This window comes from Myotis daubentonii, chromosome 4, assembly GCF_963259705.1.
Source record: "Myotis daubentonii chromosome 4, mMyoDau2.1, whole genome shotgun sequence".
In the NCBI taxonomy this organism is placed as follows: Eukaryota; Metazoa; Chordata; class Mammalia; order Chiroptera; family Vespertilionidae; genus Myotis; species Myotis daubentonii.
This window is the reverse complement of record NC_081843.1, coordinates 72497570-72521997: the sequence shown is the minus strand read 5'-3', so window position 1 is coordinate 72521997 and position 24428 is coordinate 72497570. Positions and strand designations below refer to the sequence as shown.

At 44.6% G+C, this 24428-nt stretch overlaps 1 protein-coding gene across 3 annotated transcripts in view; it reads left to right on the top strand.

The window, feature by feature from the left end:
* The window catches only part of RASGRF2 (Ras protein specific guanine nucleotide releasing factor 2), a 190902-nt gene that overhangs the window by 105758 nt on the left and 60716 nt on the right, over positions 1 to 24428 (top strand). The window contains exons 14-17 of one of the 3 annotated variants that reach the window (XM_059694194.1): positions 2255 to 2503; positions 3095 to 3483; positions 14610 to 14735; positions 17227 to 17316. In XM_059694194.1, the coding sequence (XP_059550177.1) occupies positions 2255 to 2503; positions 3095 to 3483; positions 14610 to 14735; positions 17227 to 17316 (854 nt within the window). Of the gene's footprint in view, positions 1 to 2254; positions 2504 to 3094; positions 3484 to 14606; positions 14736 to 17226; positions 17317 to 24428 lie in introns of all 3 variants that reach the window. The other 2 variants (XM_059694193.1, XM_059694195.1) reach the window with 2 other exon arrangements.

The following is a 24428-nucleotide window of genomic DNA, read 5'->3' as shown; positions in this document are numbered from 1 at the left end:
GCCGTTTTCAAGAATCCCCAAAGATGTGCATGTGCATTTTCAAGATCAGTAATGAGACTGAAACTAGCAGCCCTCCCTTAGTCAATTCCTCAGCAGGGCCGAGCAGCTCATTTAAAATGCCATTTCAGGCCTGCAAAGGAAATCCTTCCACCTGCACTGAGCTTACTTTGGGGTGGGAAGTTTCCAAGAGCAAGCTAAGAAAGCTATTGATTCCTTTTTATCCCAAAGAAAATAAATATATAATTTGAAACCCCTCGAAGTGCTGAAAGGGATAATTAAGGGCACTCACACAACAAGCCAACTGACTCTTGGCAAGCAATTACCTCATTGAACATCACTGGCCCTGTAGCATATCCTTTAATCAAGTGGTGAAACCCAGGGCTCATTGACCGCCTGCTCTGAGATGCTGCAAGGAAAGGGAACACAGGATCTGAGAAGGGAATGTGAAAGCTCAGGGCAGTCCTGGCAAAGAGGGGCATTTCTCTGAGCCCCACTGGGATTCAACCTCTGCTTCGACGTTTTTCCTCTTACCAACTTTGCTTCTCTGCGGGCCTCCTTTGCCCTTCTTGCAAATGCACACGGCTGGCTGAGGGCTCTGCGCGAGGCAGAGGGACTTGAGGGCTGCTGCAAGTCCTCTCCTCAGTCTGCTCTCCACAGGCTCCCAGTGGATCGATCAGCCCAGTCAGGTTGAGGAGCAACCAGAGGGGCGGTTTCATAAGATGAGAAGGAGCAGAGCCTTGCAGCAACCTCTACAAGGGTTCACAGCCGATGTTTCACCCATTACTTTTTTTATTGAGGTAAAATTGGTATATAACATTATATTAGTTTCCAGTATACATTATAATTTGATATTTGTATACACTACAAAATGATGCACCATAAGTCTAGTTACTACCCATCACCACACAATTGACCCCCTTTGCCCATTTTACTTTAAAAAATATGAAGACATTTTTAATACTGCAAAATAGTGAAAAGAAAGCCTTTTACACAACTTATGGATTAAACTGTACTCATAAAACAGATTGCCTTAAATGCATTAATAATCCAGGAAGAATGGGGTGAACTAAGTGTTCAGTTCAAGATGTTAAAGAATGACAAAATAAACTGCAAGGAAAGTGTAGGAAGGAAATAAGATCAGAACAGACATTAATAAATTAAAATATAGAAAAATAGTAGAATTGGTAAAGAGCCAATTCTAGAGGGGAAGATTCCTTATATTATCATCTATTAGTCAGTCTAGTCAAGAAATAAGGGGAAACACAAATGCACAAAATTAGAAGTGAGAAAAAAAAAAAACACCACACATAGCAGTGATATCTGTCTCTTCCCCTCCCCTAACCCCTCTGTGGGGAGAATGCCATCCATTAGTTTTTAAGGGCATTTTTGATATTCTGATTTAAGGGCATAAGCAAGACCCCTCCTAAATAGGCCTGTTGGCCTCATTTTCTTAATAAAACATGATTGAACTAGAGAGAAGGTAAGGGTAGCAGATTATGCCACCTCAAAATATGCCACTTAGTTATATTGGTTATTTTGAGCAATAGGAACTTGAAAAACAGCTGATGCCAGAAGAGCCTTTCTCTAAACTCCCTTTATCTGCCTAAAGACAGATCCTCCAAAAGGTACTTAATTGTCATAAATCCCTTCCCAGGGAGTTTCATCAAGCAGAGAGGATTCACCCTTATCACAGGAGAGGAGGCTAGACGTCAATACCACTCCCAGACACACTGTCACACACTATTTTATCTCCCATCTATTCTTCTAGAAACCCATTCATCTTCCCCCCAAGTCATTTACTCTTCTTTAAGTGACTGCCATTCCTCCTCCCCTTTCCCTGTTAAGATGATGTTTCATCCTAAATCTAAGCCACCTCAGAGAGTTACTCGTTTCTTCTTGGGTAATTCCCAGGTATCCATGTTAATAAAATTGTTTGTTTTTCTCTTGCTAATCTGTCCATTATTACCGGGGTCTCAGCCAAGAGCTCAGAAGGGCAGAGGGAAATTATTTTTCCTCCCCTACAGAAGGAATCCACAACATGAATGAATGATTATTATCTTCTCCACAATCACTTCTGACCTTCCTAAATTATAATGGCATAGTCGATGCTTTTAAGGCCTGCCTTGTTTTCTGTAATGTGTCATATCAACATCTTTTATCAAATGCGGTGGGAGGCCCTTACCCAAGTGTAAACACTCCGTGGTCGAGAGACATGTGTCCTGGGTTTGTTCTCACGCTCCTGCTTTGTGCGCAGGTCTGATGCCCGTCTTCATAAAGACGACATCGACATTTGCTTCAGTAAAACACTCAACTCCTGCAAAGTGCCCCAGATCCGTTATGCCAGCGTGGAGCGCCTCTTGGAGCGGCTGACGGACTTGCGGTTTCTCAGTATCGATTTCCTCAACACCTTTCTGCACACCTATCGTATTTTCACAACGGCAGCCCAGGTGCTGGCGAAGCTTTCCGACATATACAAGAGGCCTTTTACTTCCATCCCGGTCAGGTAGGCCCGGGGTTTGCCTCTCATGGAAGTGTGGCCTCCTGGTTCCTGGGTCTCCCCTCCCGCAGGTGAGCAGCCCGGCTCTGCAGAGCTGCCCTGAGGGTATTGTCTTGCCTTAGAACAGTAGAAGGGGGTGAGTAGAGGTCTCAGATAGGTCTCGAGGGAAGAATGTGAGAATCCTATAGTCCCCAGCTGGCCTTGGCTTGCTCTGTGATTACTTGGAAGCTAACTCCGTTATTTGAGGCGTTTCTATTTTTTTTTTTTACAGTTATGTTTTTCAAACTTGAATATGCACAAACTTTAATATGTTGTGCAATTGCAGGCTCTGATTGCAGGTCTGGAGTAGAGCCTGAGTCTGTATTTCTTGTCTTTAGACCACAGTTTAGTAGCAGGGGATTAGACATGGCCTAAAAAGTGTCTGTGTTCCTTTGGCAAGTGTGTGGAATACAGGTGGCATTGAAATGAAGGAAACCCAGCAACAGACGTGCGATGATATTGTGGCCTTTTAATGTCGGGAACATGTTCTTGAATGACGTCGGGGGAATAATTTTCACTTGGCTACAATCTGTTAATAGCTTTTGCTCATATTTCCAGGTCACTGGAATTGTTTTTCGCCACCAGCCAGAACAGCAGAGGTGAACATCTGGTTGATGGCAAATCTCCACGTCTGTGTCGCAAATTCTCTTCCCCACCACCCCGAGCCGTGTCCAGAACATCCTCCCCAGTGAGGGCCAGAAAGCTGTCCTTGACTTCTCCCTTGAATTCAAGGATAGGAGCCTTGGACCTGACCACCGCCTCGGCGTCCAGCAGTCCCACCACCCCCCACAGCCCTGCTACGTCCCCACCGCCGCACACTGGTAAAGTACCGTTGGATCTTAGCAGAAGCCTCTCTTCTCCAGAACAGAGCCCGGGATCTGTAGAAGAGCATGTAGATAACCCCCGCATGGATCTGTGTAACAAGCTAAAACGAAGTATTCAAAGAGGTATTATCCAGCTGCCACACCCCGTGTTTGCTGGCCAACTGCTTCCCCACTGTTGCTTCTGGAACCCTAGTTCCCTTTTTTTATGACTTTCCTACTTCTGCATAGAATGTAGAATGTATGCAATGAGTAGTTAGAAGGAAAAACTCCTATAATTCCCTCTAGCTTTTGTGGAAAAGAGATCAAGGTTAGTTCTCTTACTGCCTTCTATAGTAAAAGCTAACTGTGGTCTATGGAAGAATAGCATTATCTGAATGGTATTACTGGAAGGTTCTTCATGAAATATGATGAAGGCTGGTTGGATAAAGAGCCTACCTAGCATGATACTCTGCATAGAGGTAGGTTGGGGGCACCTTCACCATGAATTTGGCGCTTAGAGCCTTCTTCTGCAGTGTCTGCCTTAAGCACCTGTACTGCTTCCAGCCTCCCCTGCAAAGGATGCTTTAGCCTGGAAGCATGAAGATGGTTTCTTCAGTTTAGTTACCAAGGCAACACTCCATGTTACAGCAGAGATATGGGAAGAAAAATCAAATCTGAGACAGCGTTTATTGTCCTTGGCACCCAAAATGGTTTTTAAAAAGGTAGATTAAAAAAAATAGTAAAATTTTAAAAAAAAGGTAGATTCGATTATTTGTTTTCTGATTAAGTTCTCTAAAGCCTTCCTATCACACTTAAAGTACATTCTCCCTGCCAGGGCCTTCAGAGCTTATCAGACTTGGATACTATCTCCCTCTCAACCTCTGCTCCTGCTCTGCTCCCTCATCTACTAGGCTCTAGTCACATTGATTTCCTTTTTGTGTCTCAGAAACATCTCAATCATTGCTGCCTCAGGCCTTGGCATCTGTTCTTCCCTCTGCCTGGACAGTCTTTCCCCATCTAAGCTCCGTGAGGTTAGCATCCTTATCTATCGTGTTCACCTCTGTACAGTCAGTGCCTTGGCCAGTGCCTGGCAGGTAGTAAATTTTTGTTAAATGAATGTATCAAGGAAAACTCTCAGTGAACTGTTTGAGGGTCTATGGGGTATCGCCTTACCTTCCTCAGCATGGTACAGTGTAGATAGGGGTTGGAGGAGGTGACCCTTGTTGCGTCAGTAAATCCAGTATGTCTGTAATGTAAACAAAAAAAGGTTTCACAGCCAAATTAGCAAACAGCTTTATTTTTTTTTTTGCTGTATAATAACTGATTTACTTCCTGATAACAAAATAAAAATTGGGCAGTTAATCAGACAATGTGTCCAAATTTCAAGGAGGATCACCCAGATGGAAGCAGAGACCCCTGCTTGTCTATCTGCTTGAAGCTTCTATGTACTTTCTAGCTCCGATCATTAATATAAGCTTCCTGAGTGTAGTACTTAATGGAATTTTAACTGGAGTGGTTGTCATCATCAAAAGTAGAACCCTTTAAATAAGAAATTCTTTAATTAAATTGACAAGTTAGCAACTAAGGCGGAGGAAAGGAGGAAGATAATTAAAAAGTCATTAGAACAACAATTTTCAGCAGAATCATGATGGATTCTTCTCAGGGATAATGAGGCAGAACACAAGCTGACAAGCGCCCGTGGGGTTTGATCCAGCACCTGTGCCTGGGCACCTCCACAAATAGGATGACTTAGGAAGGCTTTCTCAGCCCCCCTCTGCGGCAGGTGCCCTGAGAACGACAGGAGTTTCCCAGAATGTGGGGAGTTCTTTCCACTCCTTTATGGGATTGCAGTAAATAGAGGAGGAGAAATCTGAAGATAAGTCTAGTAGATTCATGTGTTATTTTGAATTCGAAGAGCTTCAGGAATAAGCATGTGAGTGTCAGACATTTGTGGCTCTGAGGCTGTGGTTTGATTGCCTCTGGGGCTGGAATTAGAACATGGCAGGTGTGTTCAAGAGTCATTGCTTCGCCTTCTCTGTGCCAGTTGTTGTGCCACAGTGTCCATGGTGGTAGATAAGATGGTGCCCTGGCCCCTTACACTCCAGTTATGTGGAGAAGATAGACATCACATAACTGGAAGGGCAGGTAGTACAGGAGATGTAGACAGAGTGCTCTGGAGGCTGAAAAGCACAGGAGATCATGTCCAGTTGAGTAGAATCAGGACATGTCACTGACATGAGCCAGAAGAATGGATAAGTGGGTTGGAAATGGGTGAACATATGAGCAAAGGGCTATTGTTAAACCCAACTGGTGAAAGCCATTTTTGAGGGCAGGAGACATCATTGCTTCTGAAGGGACAGCTTTTATATATATACTAGAGCCTCAGTGCATGAATTTGTGCACAGGTGGGGTCCCTGAGCCTGGCTGGTGATCGGGGATGATCTGGGCCACCTGGCCAGGGGGAGGGACTGCGGGAGATTGGCTGGCTGCAGGAGGTTGGCTGTGGAAGCGCATTGACCACCAGGGGGCAGCTCCTGCATTTAGTGTCTGCCCCCTGGTGGTCAGTGCGTGTCATACTGATCAGTCAACTGGTCATTTGGTTGACCGGTCGTAATGGTCACTTAGGCATATATATATATATATATATACTAGAGGCCCGGTGCACAAAAATTTGTGCACTCGGGGGGGAAGGAGGGGTCCCTCAGCCCGGCCTGTGCCCTCTCGCAGTCTGGGACCCCTCGGGAGATAACGACCTGCTGCCTTAGGCCTGCTCCCGGGTGGCAGAGGGCAGGCCCAATCCCTAGGTGCAGCCCCTGGTCGGGCTCAGAGCAAGGCCGATTGGAGAGTTGGGGCGCCGCCCCCTGTCATGCACAGAGCAGGGCGGATTGGGAGGTTGTGATGCCACCCTCAGTCACGCTCAGGGTAAGGCCGATTGGAGGGTTGGGGCACCACCCCCTGTCACACTCAAGGCAGGGTCAATGGGGAGGTTGCGGTGCCACCCCCTGTCACCCACAGAGCAGGGCCAATCAGGGGGGTGGGGCGCTGCCCCCTGTCACTCACAGAGCAGGGCCCATCAAGGGGGTTGGGGCTCTGTACCCTGTCACGCACAGAGCAGGGCCCATCAGGGGGTTGAGGAGCTCCCCCCTGTCACACACAGAGTAGGGCCGATAGGGGAGTTGGGGCACCGCCCCCTATCATACACAGAGCAGGGCGGATCAGGGGGTTGGGGCGCCGCCACTGTCACACTCAGGGCAGGGCCGATGGGGAGGTTATGGCTCTACCCCATCACACACAGAGCAGGGCCCGTGGGGTGGGGGTTGGGGCGCCGCTCTTTATCACCCACAGAGCAGGGCCGATCAGGGGGTTGGGGCGCCACCACTGTCACACTCAGGGCAGGGCTGATGGGGAGGTTATGGCTCTACCCTGTCACACACAGAGCAGGGCCGATCAGCGGGTTGGGGCCCCGGACTCTGTCACACACAGAGCCGCAGGGCGATCAGGGGGTTTGGGCGCTGCCCCCGTCACACTGATCCCAGTGCCGGGAGGCCTCATGGCTCTGCTGATCCCGGTGCCGGGAGGCCTCGCGGCCACTGATCCTAGTGCTGGGAGGCATATTACCCTTTTACTATATAGAATAGAGGCCTGGTGCACAGGTGGGTGCCGGCTGGTTTGCCCTGAAGGGTGTCCTGGATCAGGGTGGGGGTCCCCACTGGGGTGCCTGGCCAGCCTGGGTGAGGGGATGATGGCTGTTTGCAGCTGGTCACACACCCTTCAGGGTGGGGGCCCCCACTGGGGTGCCGGGCCAGTCTGGGTGAGGGGCTGAGGGCTGTTTTCAGGCTGGCGGGTGACTGAAGCTCCCAACCATTCCTTTTCTCTCTCTTTTTTTTTTTTTTTTTTTTTTATTCTGGGCCAGCTTTAGCTTTGAGGCTTGGCTCCAGCTCTTAGGCCTCCACTGCTGAAAGCAGGTTTCTGGCCTTTGTTTACCTTCTGTATTTGAAACAATGTTGCGATCCTGCTGGCTGAAGCCCAGCAGACTAAAGCAGGTTTCTGGGGTTTTGTTTAGCTTCTGTATTTGTAACATAGTTGCTTAGAGTTTTAGCTCAGAGGCCTGCAGTGGCAGGCGGGGATGTTGGAGTCCTCCGTCCCTGAAGCAAGCAAGCCTCATGTTAGTTTCAAGCTGCCTGGCTGCCAGCCGCCATCTTGGTTGGCAGTTAATTTGCATATTTCCCTGATTAGCCAATGGGAAGGGTAGCGGTCGTACGCTAATTACCATGTTTCTCTTTTATTAGATAGAATATATAAAAAAGAAAGGTAGAAGGAGAGATAGAAACATCAATGATAAGAATCATGTATCAGCTACTTCCTGCATGCCCCCCACCAGGGATTGAGCCCGCAATCCAGGCATGTGCCCTGTGCCCTGACTGGGAATGGAAGCGTGACCTTCTGGTTCATAGGTCGATGCGCAACCACTGAGACACACCAGCTGGGACAGAAGGGGCAGCTTTTGTCCAATTCTGATGCCATGTGCAGCCCTGCAGAGCAGACCCTGTTGCTAGTCTTCTAGGGCTTTCTAGTATTAAGGCAACTTAAAACACACACACAATTCTCCTAAAAAATCATTCTTCTCTTTTTTGTTCTTCTTGTTCTTCTTTACCATGTAAACCATTTTTAAGCGTATAATTCAGTATCATGAAGTATAGTCACACTGTCCTGCAACTAATCTCCAGAACTTCTTCCTCTTGCAAAACTGAAACTCTATACCCATTGAACAGTGCTCCATTTCTCTCTCCCCCCAGCCCCTGGGAACAACCATCTGTTTTCTGTTTTTAGAGCTTAATTACTTTAGATACCTCATGTAAATGGAATCATACAGTATTTGTCTTTTTGTGGCTGGCTTATTTCATTTAGCATCATGTCTCAAAGTTCATCCATGTTGCAGCATGTGCCAGAAGTTCCCTTTATTTTAAAGATGAATAACATTCCATCATATATATATATACTACAGGCCCGTTGCACAAAAATTTGTGCACTTGGGAGGAGGGAGGGTCCCTCAGCCAGGCCTGTGCCCTCTCGCAGTCTGGGACCCCTCGGGAGATAACGACCTGCTGGCTTAGGCCTGCTCCCTGGTGGCAGAGGGCAGGCCTAATCCCTAGGTGCAGCCCCTGGTCGGGCTCAGAGCAGGGCTGATTGGGGAATTGGGGCGCTGCACCCTGTCACACACAGAGCAGGGCCGATCAGGTGGTTGGGGCGCTGCACCCTGTCACACACAGAGCCGCAGGGCGATCAGGAGGTTGGGGAGCTCCCCCCTATCAGGCACAGAGCAGGGCTGATCAGGGGGTTGGGGTGCCTTCCCCTGTCACAAACAGAGCAGGGCCGATAGGGAGGTTGTGGCCCCGCCCCCTGTCACACACAGAGCCACAGGGCGATCAGGGGGTTTGGGTGCTGCCCCCTGTCATGCTGATCCCGGTGCCAGGAGACCACCGATCCCGGTGCTGGGAGGCATATTACCCTTTTACTATATAGAATAGAGGCCTGGTGCATGGGTGGGGGCCAGCTGGTTTGCCCTGAAGGGTGTCCTGAATCAGGGTGGGGGTTCCCACTGGGGTGCCTGGCCAGCCTGGGTGAGGGGATGATGGCTGTTTGCAGCTGGTCACACACCCTTCAGGTGGGGGTCCCCACTGGGATGCCTGGCCAGTCTGGGTGAGGGGCTGAGGGCTGTTTTCAGGCTGGGACTGAAGCTCCCAACTGCTCCTTTTTTTCTTTCTTTTTTTTTTTATTCTGAGCCAGCTTTAGCTCTGAGGCTCCAGCTCTTAGGCCTCCGCTCCTGAAAGCAGGTATTTGGTTTGTTTAGGTTCTACAATCGAAACTCTGTATCAACTCCAGATCTGAGATCCCGGCTAGCTGAAAGCTGGTTTCTGGGGTTTTGTTTAGCTTCTATTTTTGTTACTATGTTTCAAACTGCCAGCTCAGAGGCCTGCAGCGGCAGGCGGGGAATGTTGGAGTCCTCCGTCACTGAAGCAAGCAAGCCTCATGTTAGTTTCAAGCTGCCTGGCTGCTGGCCGCCATCTTGGCTGACAGTTAATTTGCATATCGCCCTGATTAGCCAATGGGAAGGGTAGCGGTCATAGCCAATTACCATGTTTCGCTTTTATTAGATAGGATATATATATAATCTTTTCTTTACCTGTTCTTCCCTGACAGACATTTGGGTTGCTTCCATCTTTTGCCTATAGTGAATAATGCTGCAGTGAATAGGGGGGTGTAAATACATCTTTGAGATCCTGCCTTCAGTTCTTTTGGATATCTACCCAGAAGTGAGATTGCTGGATCATATGGTGATTCAATTTTTAATTTTTTGAGGAACGTCCATATATTTCCCATAGTGGCTGCACCATTTTACATTCCTACCAATGGTGCACAGAGTTCCAATTTCTCTGCATCCTTGCCAACACTTATTATTTGCTGTTCTTTTGATAATTTCCATCTTAATGGGTGCGTGGTAAGAATTTTTCCTCTTTTTTGTAATTTCCCAGAGATTTTCTTTTAATTGGCCTAGGGCCTAATATATCGATATTCATTTTTCTTTAATAGAGAAGCCAAAGAAAAATCTATTTCTTTTTGCATTTTAGTCTAATATGTGTCATAGTTGTAGCGGTCCTCAATTAAGCTTCCCATTGCCCACCATAATTAATACTTTTACTTTGACTCAGTGATTTTCAACAGGTGTGCCACAAGAATTTTTAAAACATGCAATACCTGACTATTTAGTCAGGGGCACTGACCTTTTCCCCCTTAGAGTATCAAATAAAAAATGACAACAGCCATCACAACCATAGCTGACTGGTGTGAATGAATCAGATTGATAACTTTTTTGTCAGATCAGCTGAAAATATATTTTCTGGTGTGCCGCAGAATTTTAGTAATTACTTTGTGTGACATGAGATGAAAAAAGTTGAAAATCGCTGCTTTAATTTGTTATACACAGATTTATTTATTTATTTGCATTAGTCACCGAGTTCCCTAGTTCTAGTTTTCAAAGCCCAAGCCCAGAGTTTATGGTGATGACCCAGTGCCATATCAGAAAGCCTGCTCAGCTGACTCTAGGACGGAGGGAGGTATGGTCACTAGTTGGAATCAGTGGTTTTTTCTCTGGAGCAAGTTAGACTCAGGGAAACCAAGATAAATGAGAAATAACTAGATCAAGCTCTTGGGGAAGGACACCGGCAAAGGCTGCAAAGACTCATCAGTACAGATGCTGGACATAGGTGGGATCATTGTGGGCACAGCCAGTGGTGACTAGAGAGCTTGTCATGTGGCACCATCAATCATTTATGACCAGGGGCCTTCGATGGGGAGAGCCATGAATAACAGTGTGGCAAAATTATTGGGTTCTCTCTCGCATTACAGAAATAGCTGAACTTGAGGGCTTGATGCCTCTGTTCATCACTGGATTTCCTCAAAACAAGTGATTTGCAGTTAGATTGTCAAGGGTTAGTTTATCCACATGGTTCATGGGTTAGAAATGTCACTTTGATGTGCCAGGTCCTGGCTAAATGCAGAGCTCCTGTCACTAGGGTGAGGGGAAGTTCAGGATTGTGTCTAGGCGAGCCAAATGGCCCTGAATAAGGTGCATTAGAGCCAGCCTCTACTCCAGAGGTGTCAGTGCCCCTGCCCACCCACACACTCACCCCCTTCTCTCTCACTTTTACCATGACTGCCCCCAGCACTTTCATTAAGCACTTTGTTCTTGGCCACTTCTGTGCATCTTTATTCCCACACCCGCTGCCCCCCATTTCTGTAGCTGTCTTCTGGTGACTTTTAATATATTTACTTCCCATTTTGTTCTTAAAAATATTTAAGGTGGCTGTTCTAATAGGCATGTGATACAACTGGATTAAAAATAAAATACCAATAAAGATTTTTTTTAAAAAGTTGCTAGTGTAACACAGCAACTTAATTGATACTTCTATTGAATTTTAATTAATTTTACTTTAATAGTCACTGTTTTGGACAACACAGTTTTAGCAAATGTCATTTCTCCAAGGAGCTCCTCATTTACCCTTCTCATAGGAAGGGATCTAGAAGCTACTTATTAATTTTATGTTATCTTTTCTCTGAAAATTTGCCTTTCTTAAAATATATATGAACAAGTGTACAGAGAATTCATGCCAGCAAAATAATTAAACAACTATGTAGCAATAATCTACACATTAAAAAAGATTACCTTCAAGAGCTAAAAAAATTAAAAATTAAAAAATAAATAAAATAGACAAGGAAATCAGGCAATGAAAAAAAAACTGTGGGAGGCTAAGTGTATGGTTAGTGGACAAATGAATACTGTGTGGTCTTCTGCAGTTCCCAGAGTTGCCCTGATTTTGGTTCTGGATGTAATCAGTTACATGATTCCTATTGAAACCTAAGATAGATTGATGTGCGGGCACATCTTTTTTATACTGAGACTTGAGAACAATTTATCCTGTGGGTCCTTATCAAGAAAACACTGTGAGTAGGAAGCTTGGAAGTAATTCTGGGGGTCAGGGGGCTCTTTGTTGTTTTTCTGAATGCTGAAACCAAGGAATTACAGGCTTAGTTTTAATTTTATTTTGCATTGGCATATGGTTAAATTGGGTCATAAGTAGTTCTAGGAAAGTCAGGGACGAAACACTACTTCAGCATCAGTCAGACAAGCTCAGAGTAGGTGTGTGCGCATGTGTGGGTGTGTGCGAGTGTGGGTGTGCGCGAGTGTGGGTGTGCGCATGTGTTCACGTGTGCGTGCAACGGCTGTAGAAGTCAAGAGTGCTGCTGTGCTAACTCTACTGTCTAGTCTTGAAAATTCCAATTGGCAAAGAAAAGGGAGACCCTGATCTGCCTTTCATTTGAAAGATGTTTGCTTGTGCTTTGCATAATGTTAACACTTAAAACAGTTGGCAAACTTGAATAAGAATCCTGTGCCAACTGTTTATACATTTTCTGCTTTTTACTTCAGGATACAGCACTACACAGCCTCATTGCCTAATGCCAGCTCCCCCCATTAGGTCCATACCGAGGCAGGGGTCTCTCTCACTGCGGTCCAGCTATACAGTTTCAGGGTGCGCTCTTTGAAAAATGCTAGTGACATTTGTCCAGCTTTATTGTCATTGCAGTTATAATGCCGGCCTTGCCATAATTCCTAGCAAGAGAACTTCAAATGACAAGAAGGGAAATAAGAGAAATAGAAAATATCTCTAAAAATGAGTGACACTGTGAGCTGTGAACCCGGTCCTTCAAGCTGTTCCGGGCTAACCCAGCATTCATTCATGCTCTCCTTTCTTGCTAGCAGGCAGCCCCACCTTCTTTTACCCTGCATTCTTCTAAAAAGCACAAATATCAGCCCAGCTCACATCCAGACTCCATCCAATGGTGGAGTCTCAATAAAGATCAAAGCAATGGCCGGCAAGAAGAGAGAGCCCAGGGCAGGAGCTCACTGAATGGGGTCCCTCGCCCAGTCAGCATTCACTTGGGCCTCGGCTGTGCAGCCTACCCCGAGCATCACTGAAGGGCCCTCGTCACTGGTGTCTGTTTCTGTGTTCTTGGTTTGAAAATTGTCTGCCTGTAGGCTGAAAGTGCTCCCAATTTTAGCATTTGTTTGGAACCAGCTCTCCCACTCGTCCTGTAGACAAAGCTGTTTGCATGGAACTTGATTAAAAGTGAACAGGCCAGAAGGAAATGCTTCTTTGCTCCCACCATGCTGGCATGGTTTCTTCTCTTTATAGGTCTCGATCTGCTGACACTGTTATTCTTAGCTTTCCTGTTCTTCCCGTGGACATTCGGGGCCTGTCCAGCTCTCTCACTGGGAAGTTTTGGGGGCTCAATGTAATTGCTGACTCAATTTTCTCATTTGCCTCGGAGAAATGAATGGTTGGATCAGAACAAGGACATGTATTTGATATTCTGCTTGTTCTTGCAGAGCAGATGCCTTCCGTTACTGAATTTTGAGGGAGTTATTTAGAAAATAATAAAACTAACAGCTAAGCACTGGGTTTTTTTGGTCTGCATCCTGCATCATTGCCAGCTTTGCTGTAATTATGTCATTCAAGGAAAGATGCTAACCATTTCCCTCCCTTGGCCTTTGTGTGTTTCAAAAAGGCAAAATTGTGGCCATATTTCTAAGGGAGTAAATCACATGCAAGTGTGAAAATGGCTTTGTATAAAGTCATTAGGAGTTTTGTAAAATTTAGAGATGAAATCTTGAATGGAATGGCAAAGGGAGTTGTTGAGAATATTTCTGCTGACAGTGGTCATGTGAAATCAGTGGAGGTGACACAGATTTTATTGGTTAATGAAAGCCCAAGGGAAAATAAATGAAAGAATTGTTAGAAATTTATGAAATTTCTGTAGTGTATTTCCTTGAAAGAACTCACACAATGTTGTAGTTTTACCTGACTAATAAGCCACATGGAAACATCAGTAATAGCCTCGGTGTGACCCTAGAATGATGTGTCTTTTATTCATGGGATGTCAGCGCAGTGAAGAGGCTCAAATTATCTCAAAACCTCCCAACTGTTCATTGTAAAACTCTCCTCTTGCTGATCTGTAGCTCTGGGTCTGGGCTCTCCACTAGAACTTCTGGGAGTATGGAAATGCTCTCTGTCTATGCTGTCCAGGAGTGCAGCCACTGGCCACATGTGGCTACTGAGCACTTGAAATGTGGCTAGTGCCATTGAGGACCAGAAACATTTTAAATTAACTTTAATTTTAATCCAGGTCTATGTGACCATATTTGGCTAGTGCTACCAGTTTGCACAGCGCAGCTCTAGATCCTTAGGAGTCCTCAGAAGCCACATTGGTAGAGATGCAAACTTCAGTTGGCTTAGCGGGGCAGCCCTAGCCAAGAACTCGTGAAGTCCCAATTTTGATCCCAGACTGATCTACGCTCTGCAAAAGTCCCTCTTTCCCCATTTGAAGTAGGTGGAAACATTCTGGAGGGCAGGAGACCGGCTCCCCATCCCCTGTTGTTTTAAGCATCTGCTGTTGTGTTGGACAGATGGGGCTACCTGGAGTCAGTCAAGCTCAGCAGGGTCAGCAAGACATGGGTGGGGAAGTTCTACACTTAGATTTAGTGTCATCAGCATGCTGCAGGAGGAAGGACTCAATTTCAGATGAAACCCCTCTGAAAATGTAGGCGAATGCTTATTCTCCATAACAAACTTTTGTGTTTTCTATGCATGATACTGACATGAACCTTCTGAATGTACGGCCTGCTTGTTAAAACTCACGATGTTTTAAAGCAGCGGTCCTAGAGTCCGCCCCCGTGGAGCGAGCAGCAGTGGAGAGCTCCCCTGCGGCGGACGCCATGGAACTTTCACCTGGCAGGTCGCCCTCAACGCCTCGGCACCTGCGCTATCGCCAGCCTGGAGGTGAGAGTCAGAAAGGGACTCGGAAAGAAGAAGGGAAAGATGATTTCTAGCATCTAGGTCTTTTGTTTGCCTTACTATCTCAGATATGAAAATCATTTAGATGCAAATAGTATCACTATTGAACCCGGCAGTGGAAAAATAAATGGTTAGAGAATATGCCATTAGCTTCTCCAATATTTATGTGACCCATTATTGCATTGCACTTTGTGTGGAGTGATGTGAATCAGCGGGACTGTACTCGCCGATTGCCAGTTGAAGAATCTGTTTAAAACAAGAATTTCAGAATCTTATTTTACCAAAATGTTCCCAGACTCTGATACCTTGCCATAAGTGTGTATCAAATAGGCTCATCTGGGACACCACAATTTTTAGGCTAAGCTTATGAAGAACAGTATTTCATCTAAAAACAAGGCATAGCTGCAAGGGACCCTAATCATTATTGCTAGTGGAAGAAAACAGTATATTTTCTATAGTTATGAAAATTGGAAAGTCTTACCCATTCATTCATTTTAGAACATGCCAAATGTCCTCTAATTGGAGGAAAAACCATCAGAACAGAAGATAAAAATCTTTTCTCTCTTCATTTTCCCCATTGCTCAAATAATATAGCCAAATAACAGTTGTTTTTGAAATGTTCCCGTCTCTCCTCAAGCCAATTATTTCAAGTTGGATGGGGGAAATATACAATTATGAAACCAGATTCTACTCAAGTAAGTGAAGTAAAATGTAAAGACATGGTTTTGGCTTCAGTACTTGTGCTTCAAGTAGGGCAGTTTAGGAAAAGATAGAGGAGAGTGCATGGCTCCAAACCATCATTTCATTTATAGCCTCAGCCAAGTGCTGGAAGCTGTCATCACTGCCATCAGCTCCAAGCCCAGTCAGCCTGGGTCAGGCTGTTGTTTGATTTGCCCTGATGGATGGTAGACCTCGAGACTGATTTTAGGCTGCTGGTCAGTTATGGATCTTAGATGGTTCTGGTAAATGAAGGTGACAAACCAGACTTTCCTGGCTTGTCGTAAGACTATTATATAATTAGCCAAATCTTTTTACCATTCTTAAAGCCTTGGTCAATCAAAAGGCCTTGGTGACTTTTTTGACCGTTGCACGTGGGACAGATCCCCTTGAGTTTGGGGCCAAGCCCATGGAAGCAAACTCTACCAAGGCAAGAATTAGATGCTATTCACTTGGGTAGGACTCTCTTTTCAGATGTTTATATTCATATAAAATTTCTAATTTATATAAACTTTTTTTTTGGAAATCTGCATTCTGTTTGTGGATTAACTATCTTTTGCTTTTTCCTTGATATGACTAAATCATAGTGACATAGGAATATAGGAAGGAAGCAGAAATCCATATTACGGATACTGATCCAAATGGGAACAGTATCACACATTTTCTCACTGTGTATCTGAAATTTTGACTGTTCATCTGACCACTTGCTACCTTGTTCCCACACATGTTTTAAGGCTACTGCTGAGAGGGTAGAGCTTTTCTGTGTCCTTGTGTGTAGGAACATTAACCAGCTCTCTGCGTCCCCTCTTATTTATTTTAAGCATGACTGTAGAACTTAGGGGCAAACTATTAAAAACTCTTCAGGTCACAATCACAGTAACCTATTTTCACTAAAAGCCTGAGGGGGGAAAAACAGTGATGTTGGCATCAACATTATCAAATGCTGTGTGTAAAATATCCGAGGAGGGAGAGGGACTGCAGAATGGTGCTGAGTGCTTTTTTTTTTTTTAATTTTAGAATGCATTCCTACCTTTAAAGATGTTTTGAGAAAATTATGTTGGCAACATGATGTAGAATATTTAAAAAATGCTTTTCAGATTGAGATATAATTTATATACCATAAAGTTCATACATTTAAAGTATAATTTAGTGGTTTTTAATATATTCATAATGTTGTGCAGCCATACCACTATCTTATTTTAGAACATTTTCATCACCCCCCAAAAGAAACCCTGTACCCATTAGTCACTCCTCATTTTTATTTTCCTCCATTTCCTGGCAAATATTAATCTATTTTCTGCCTCTATGGATTTACCTATTATATAAATGGAATCATATAATACGTGACTTTTTGTGACTTTCATGTAGCATAATGTTTCTAAGACTCGTTCATGTTGTAGTATGTATGTACTTCATTCCTTTTTGTGGCTAAATGATATTCCATTGTATGGATATACCACAGTTGGTTTACTCCATCAGTTGATAGACATTTTGTTGTTTCTACGTTTGGGCCATTACGGATAATGCTGCTTTGGATAGTCATGTGTAAGTTTTTGTGTGGACATATGTTTTCATTTCTCTTGAGTATACATGTAGAGTGGACTTGCTGATGTAGAATCTTATTATTTGCCTATTAATAAGGGAAATATAGAGCATTTGGCCCAATTGTTCATTCATTACAGGAATGAAATGAGAATTTTATTATAGACTATTATCCTTCTGCCTCACCATGCCATTTCCATTCTTTTTCAATAACCAGGACAGATGGCTGACAGCTCCCACTGCTCTGTTTCGCCTGCGTCTGCCTTTGCAATTGCCACAGCTGCAGCAGGACACGGGAGTCCACCGGGTGAGTAGGGGCCAGCAGCTAAGTACAGACACAAGGCAATTCATATTAAATCATTGACCTTTGCCTGTCAGTCTTGTTATATACTTGTTAAGAATGCAGATTCCCACATTGTAATAACTATGTATGGCACCAAATGGGTACTAGACTTATCAGGATGATCACTTTGTAAAGTATATAAATGTCTAATCACTATGTTGTACACCTGAAGCTAATATGATATTGTTTGTCAACTATAATTGAAAAATAATATTGGCCTGGCCAGTGTGGCTCAGTGATTGAGCATCGACCTATGAACCAGGAGGTCACGGTTTGATTCCTGGTTAGGGCACATGCACGGGTTGCAGGCTCGATCCCCAGTAGGAGGCATGCATGAGGCAGCCGATCAATGACACTCTCTCATCATTGATGTTTCTACCTCTCTCTCCCTCTTCCTTCCTCTCTAAAATCAATTAAAAAATAGAAAAGAAAAGTAATATTTAATAAGAGAATGCATATCCCCAGCTGCCATTCTAAGTCAGTGTGTCTGGGGTGAGAATGTTAAATAAACACCTGAGGTGAGTCTCACACAGGTGGTCTATGGGTGACACTTTTGAGAATTTCTGTATCAGAGAAGGATGTGTTGTTTCCCCATGTTTTATGGAGTTCTATAACCTTTTTAGCCATATTACCGAAAACATGTACTAGTATTTCCCTTTTAGTTGAGTGCAATGCTAAAGGCATCTGCAAGGTGGGAGGGAAGTCTGTGGAGGGGGGAGGAGAAGGGAACTATTGCTTCAACTGACTCATAATTTATATCCAGTAGCTCCTCAATGCTTTCTGAGTTGCTATTAGTTAATTTTCAGGGTAAAGCAGGAATAATTAAAAGCACAGTATTTTAATAGATGAAAAGCATATTCATTGTCTCTGTCCTCTTCTCTCACATGCAAGGAGAACATTGTGTTCAAATAATTCTGTATGTGGTTTCAACAGCCTTGTTGCTGTGAATGGCTGCACCTAAACTAACCCAATGGGTGCCGATTGTCATCCTTTGTAGATCAGTGATTGATGAAGAACCATTGTTCACCTGCCACAAAGGAGGCCATTTCCAAAGCCTATGAACCTATATTCAACAATAGTAACTCGTAGCTACTATCTGTGAATTTTTTCTACAATGAAGTAAGAACAAAGAAAGATGTTCTATAATGAACATGAACTACCGTAGTAATGATATGTATTCCATCTGAATGAAAATACTTGCAGATTGACCACATTTTACTTCTTCAGTATTTTTGCCACACCCACTGCATTGGATGTGGTCAGGCAAATTGGGGTGTTTGGTGATTTCTGTCCTAAACATTTCCAAAACCTTCCCCTCAAAGTCCCATCAGCATAACACAAAACAGCCCATAATGGTAATGATATTGATATTTTGTCAATCCAGCTGACTTCCATTGTTGATTATATTCTATAGTAATGAACATTTCTTGGTGAATAAAGGCATCCTCACTATGCTTTCAGTAGAGTTAGTTATAAACTGTGATTTGCTAAGACCCTTTCCTGGCTTTGTTTTCACAACTGGTCTGTCTTTGGGAAAAGTGAAGTTCAGAGCTTCCTCACAAGTTTTATAATTTAAATATGGTTTGTGAGGGAAATAGTTATTTTTACCTGAGGCCTGATGCACGAAATTAATGCACTAGTAAGCCTTCCTTCTCTCCCCCCGCCCCCCACCCCCACCACTGGCTGCCAGCACCGGCTTCCCTCCGGCACCCAAGACCCAGGACCCGGGCTTCCCTCGCAGAGGGAGGCCCCACCCATCTGCTGCAGCCCTCCGGTCGGTGGCCTGGGCCTCACTCTGTGAAGGGATCATGGGGCAATGGCCTGGCCCCTGACCAATCACATGGCACCCTCCTTGGCTGGCTTGGTGCCAGTGGGTGTCATAGCGTGGTCCCAGATGGTTGTCCAGATGGTCGTTCTGCTGTTCGGCTGTTTGGTCAATTTGCATATTATGCTTTTATTATATATGATGATTGATTTCAGAGAGGAAGGGAGAAAGAGATGGAAAGATCATTGATGATAGAGAATCATTGATTGGCTGTCTCCTGCACACCTCACACTGGGGATCAAGCCCGCAACCCAGGCATGTGCCCTGACCAGGAATTGAACTGTGACTTCCGGTTCATAGGTTGATGCTCAACCACTGAGTTAGATTGGCCAGGCAGTGAGGAAAGTAGTTTTAAGTTAATTCGGGGTGAGTCCATTTCCCCACTTGCTGGAGGAGAAGCTGCTTCTTCTTCTTCTTCTTCTTCTTCTTCTTCTTCTTCTTCTTCTTCTTCTTCTTCTTCCTCCTCCTCCTCCTCCTCCTCCTCCTCCTCCTCCTCCTCCTCCTCTTCTTCCTCCTCCTCCTCTTCTTCCTCTTCACCTAAAATTGCAGCAACATTTGAATAAGTTTCCAAGAATGGCTTTCTGACTTTGGCTTTCCCCGGCATAGTGGACCAGAGGATAAAGCAACCCAAAGAGCCAAGTCTTCCTCACTATCTGAACATGCAGCTTCTGCTGCCTTTCTTTCTACTCCTTCCCGCAGCTGAAGTGGCCTTAGGAAGAAAGTGCACTTCAGTCATCTGGCTGAGGAGGGGCGGACTGCTGACTGAACCAGCCAGTGTGGCTAGATGCAGGTGATGTTCCTATACTGTGGCCTGAAGCCATATGGTTCAATTTTAGAAGGACTGGATTTGGCAGGGTCTGTGGCCTCACTATAAAGACAGCAAATTGCACATTGGTCCATTTTCAGTGGCAGATGATGGTAAGACAGAGGGGCTTTCTTTTGGGATGCAGACCACTGTGTTTCTGGGGCTTAGCCACTCAGTGGCACTGGCCCTGCAGGGGAGTCCACCTGCCCCGGGAGAGCTTAGCAGAAGAGCTTGGGTTCATCGGTTGCTGAGAAAAGTTGGCTGAGAGCAAAAATGGGAACATGATGCTACCCGGGAAAGGGCTAGACACAGACGGACAGGTGTTCAGAGGAAGGGGTACTAGATAATGGGTAACTCCCAGACTGGACTTTGTCTCCACTTTCTGAACCAGAGGCCTTGCTGACCTGAGTGGTCTCTAGAACCTGAACAGTTGCAAAGGCAAGCAGGAGGGAAGGTTGTGTAAAGAAGTGAACACCTCAGACTCCAGTCAGTCTTTGCAGGCCTCCTGTCTGTGTGTATGGCTGCAATATGGGCCCACCTGGTGGTGCAGCTCTGCTGTGTCCTGGCCCATAGCAGGAAGCAAGGTACCACCGGCCAAGCCATGCAGTCTGCAGTGCAGAGTGGCTTTCCATGTTTCAGGATCCTCTTTAGGTTCCCTCCCGACTTAATACTCTCCCATCTCCATCTCCCTACCGCTACCCCCATCAAATGCCACAGGAACCTGGCAACTCTGGGTTAGAACTATCAACTCAAGATCAAGCTTTCAAATATTCACTCCAGACATTTGCATGTTAAGCCATTTTTCTTTAATTATTTCTTGGAAGGTTTTTTGGTATGTGTTTGGTTTTTTTACTACATTAAAGGACTTTCAAATTTAGCAAGAGCGTGGACAGAAAATTTTCTTTGCAAAGAGGCCAGACAAGATGCTTGTGGCAGGCTCTGAAGGCACAGAAAGCTGGTTTTATTTGTGGAAGGTGACCTGGGATTTTCATAGGATGGTCCAGCCCTGCCCCAGGCTGTGCCTAATTTCCACACACACTGGAAAAGCCTGGGTTTTCATCCCTGGTTTCCAGGGCCTAGAACCTGCCCTTTCCAAAAAAGGATGGGCCTCTTCCTTCCACCTTTGCTTGTAAATCAACAAATAATATCTCTGTTGGCAAGGAAGGAAAGCCTAATTCTGTGGGTAGGATTGCAACCCTAAACCAATGATTGTTAACGTCATATTGTAAAGATTTAACAGTTTATTTAGTGTTTGCCTTCTGATTGGCAGCCAAGTTACATTAGGCTCACTTATGGATGGATCCAAAATCTGTGGGGTCTAATTCTTACATATTTTGCGTCAAGGGAAAGAATATAAAATTTCAAATACAAACATTTAGGGTACCTCCTAGGGCCGTGGTCGGCAAACTGCAGCTCATGAGTCACATGCAGTTCTTTGGCCCCTTGAGTGTGGGTCTTCCTAAGCCTTAGGAGTACCTTAATTAAGTTAATAACAGTGTACCTACCTATATAGTTTAAGTTTAAAAAATTTGTCTCTCAAAAGAAATTTCAATCGTTGTACTGTTGATATTTGGCTCTGTTGACTAATGAGTTTGCTGACCACTGTCCTAGGGCTTAGAAGAGGCCCCCACACATTGAGAGGCCCTGAAGCTTGAGACTCATTAGCTTCCTGGTAAATCTGCTTACGAATCCAGATCTTTCTTGGAATCACTGCAGCTACAGGAAATTTTGTTTTTTTGGGAGTGGAGATGGGGTGGACCAATGACCATCAGTCAGTAAAATAAGAGCCCTTTTCTGTGGTGGGAGCTTTAACTCTATACAAGATTGAGATAAAGGACAATGGACGGGCCTTGTGTGCCACCACACTGATTGCAATGTATTTTCAAGCATCTGCTTTAAAATAGACACTAAATGAGTTCTGCATTAAAGCAGAAGCTGAAATGCATGCATTTCAGATGGCTGCTGATGTAGGGAATCTGCAGGTGCCGTTTGGATATAGTTACAATATGAATAGAAATGCAATCTAATGAATACACACATCAGGGCACATCATGGCACTCACTATACACCTGAAGCTCTAGGATTAATTATAGAGTTTATGATATGATCTAAAATGAAATACAAAAGTGTGAGGTTGGTTATTTTTATGGCAGTACAAATAATGGCAGTGGAGGTATGACAAGCAACTCTTGATTATCAGTGAGCAGATTATAGCTTTCACCATTCTATGAAAGTCAAAGTAAATTAATAAAATAGAGGAATGGTTGAATGCATTTAAAGGAAAATTAATGGCATAGTTTACAATTGCTTAGAGAAATAGTGAGTTCTCTATTGGTGATTACTTGGTACTTGTAAAGTTTTTTCTTCTATCAAACCACTCAGATCTGTGTAGTCAATAGTAGATCTCAGCTTGATGTGAATTGGCCCTGGACCTGTTTTAAAAAATACTGATGCTTGGCCCCACTCCCAGAGATTCTGACTTGATTGGTCTGGATACATGCTGGGCATCAGGATTTGTTAAGTTCTCCAGGTGATAGTAATATGGAGCCAAAGTGGGGAACCACTGGATTAGATCGTTGCTCATGTCAGGTGGCCATTGCCTTCCCTCCCTGGGAACTTGCTCCATAACAAGCTAGATCATGTGGCGACCTCTTTTGCTCATCAGATGTCTTTGATATGGCTTCCAAGCAGACCCAGGTCCTTGTTCCAGCTGGCTGGGCATCTTCTTTCCTGACTGTGTTGCACTGCCAAGTTCCCTTACTTTGTGCTGCTCTTACCTGGGCTTCCTGCAGACCATTCTCCTCTATTACTGTCTCTCCTCGGCAAAGGTACAATATGGTTGATTGTCCTTGTTCACTTCTTGGATTCACTCACATTGCTTAATTGCTCCTCGATCCCCTTACAGTTTCATCCATTTCAGGGCCAGACAAGTAACTGCAGCAGGGGCTGGAGAGCTGATCCCGGGTAAAGGGGTAGCCCCTGATCAGCTCCCCCTGAGTTTTGCCACACAAGACAAACTAGGGCTATCAGATCTGTTTTCTTTAAAAAAAAATCCAGGAATCTGAATATTTATATGAAATCTTCTAGTTTTAAATTGTGGAAGTGAATTCTTACTTTTTAAAAAAATACTGTCCAAACGAAATACTTCTGTGGATCGACCACATTTGGCTGAGCCACCAGTATGTGACCTCAGATTTACTGTGACCACTCATAGCTGGAGTGTCGGTTGACACAGAGAAGACTTTCTGAGACACGTCTACATTTTAGCAATGGGCCCCTGAACCTCCTCAGTGCCCTCACCCCCCCCCCCACTATTTCCTATTCCTTTGGCTGGCTTCTTTATAGAAAGTCCGTCTCTTCTTGTACACTGTGGCTTGACCACTTTCCCTTTCACAGGGTAATCTTTTCTCAGATCTGCACGATGACCCATTGTTCATCCCATCACCAAGGAAAAGGATAATGGGGACCATCTTTCTCCATCTTATAGATTCTGAAGCAAGTGTGGGACCCAGAGTGGTGGAGGGCCTTGCCCCGGTTCTCAGTTACTGAGAATGAGGCTCAGATCTGTCCACTACCGAATTACTGCTTTCTTTGCCCTGCTATTGCCTCTAATGCTACATTCACTTCAAAAAGAACAAGGTCTTGGGAAACTTGAATTACTTAATTTTCTTATTGCCTCTTGACCCCGTCTCCATCTGTAGCACACCCATTTCTTCCCATCTTCTTCTCACATCTGTGCCCACCTGCATTCATCTGACAGACACAATAGCAGGGGGATGCGCATTGGTCAAATTAGCAATCTGTGGGTAGATTCTTACTTGTCTAGCAGTTGGCATTGAGGGATATGTGATTTCTTCCACAGAATTGCAGAAACTAGAGCCTTACTACAATGATATAATCTAGTCAGAGGAAGCATTTATCTCTGTGTTGAGAATTGGATTAAATTTGTAGTGAGATATTGATTACCAGGAATTAAGTTAATGTCACATCTGTACCCTGCTGTCTGTAGCCTCTTTCAGGATTTGTGAGAACACTCAGCTCTGTTTAAACAGCTTATCTATTTATTGAATGAACTTATAAGAAAGGCACAGAATATGGGCTGTTTCCAATGTCTGTCTGACAAGCTAAAATTGTAACTTCAGACAGGAATCACAAATTGATTTCTGTTTCTAAACCCAGAAAGTTAATATCATGTAAACATTTTATTACAATGATTCTCAATTGGGTGCAGGTAGCTGGAATGAGAACAGCCAGGGACTTCTTTAAAATATACCTGTCCCGTTGGGGACTCTGAGTGACCTCCTCCCAGAGGCAGGCACTCCAAAAAAGAGAGGTGTTATTGATGGAAATGTGCTGTCCATGTGAATGGTGTGAAAACAGAAATAGAGTTAAGAATCACTACTCTGCTCTCTGCCATTCTTAGAAAGACTGTCTCAGTTTCTCGGC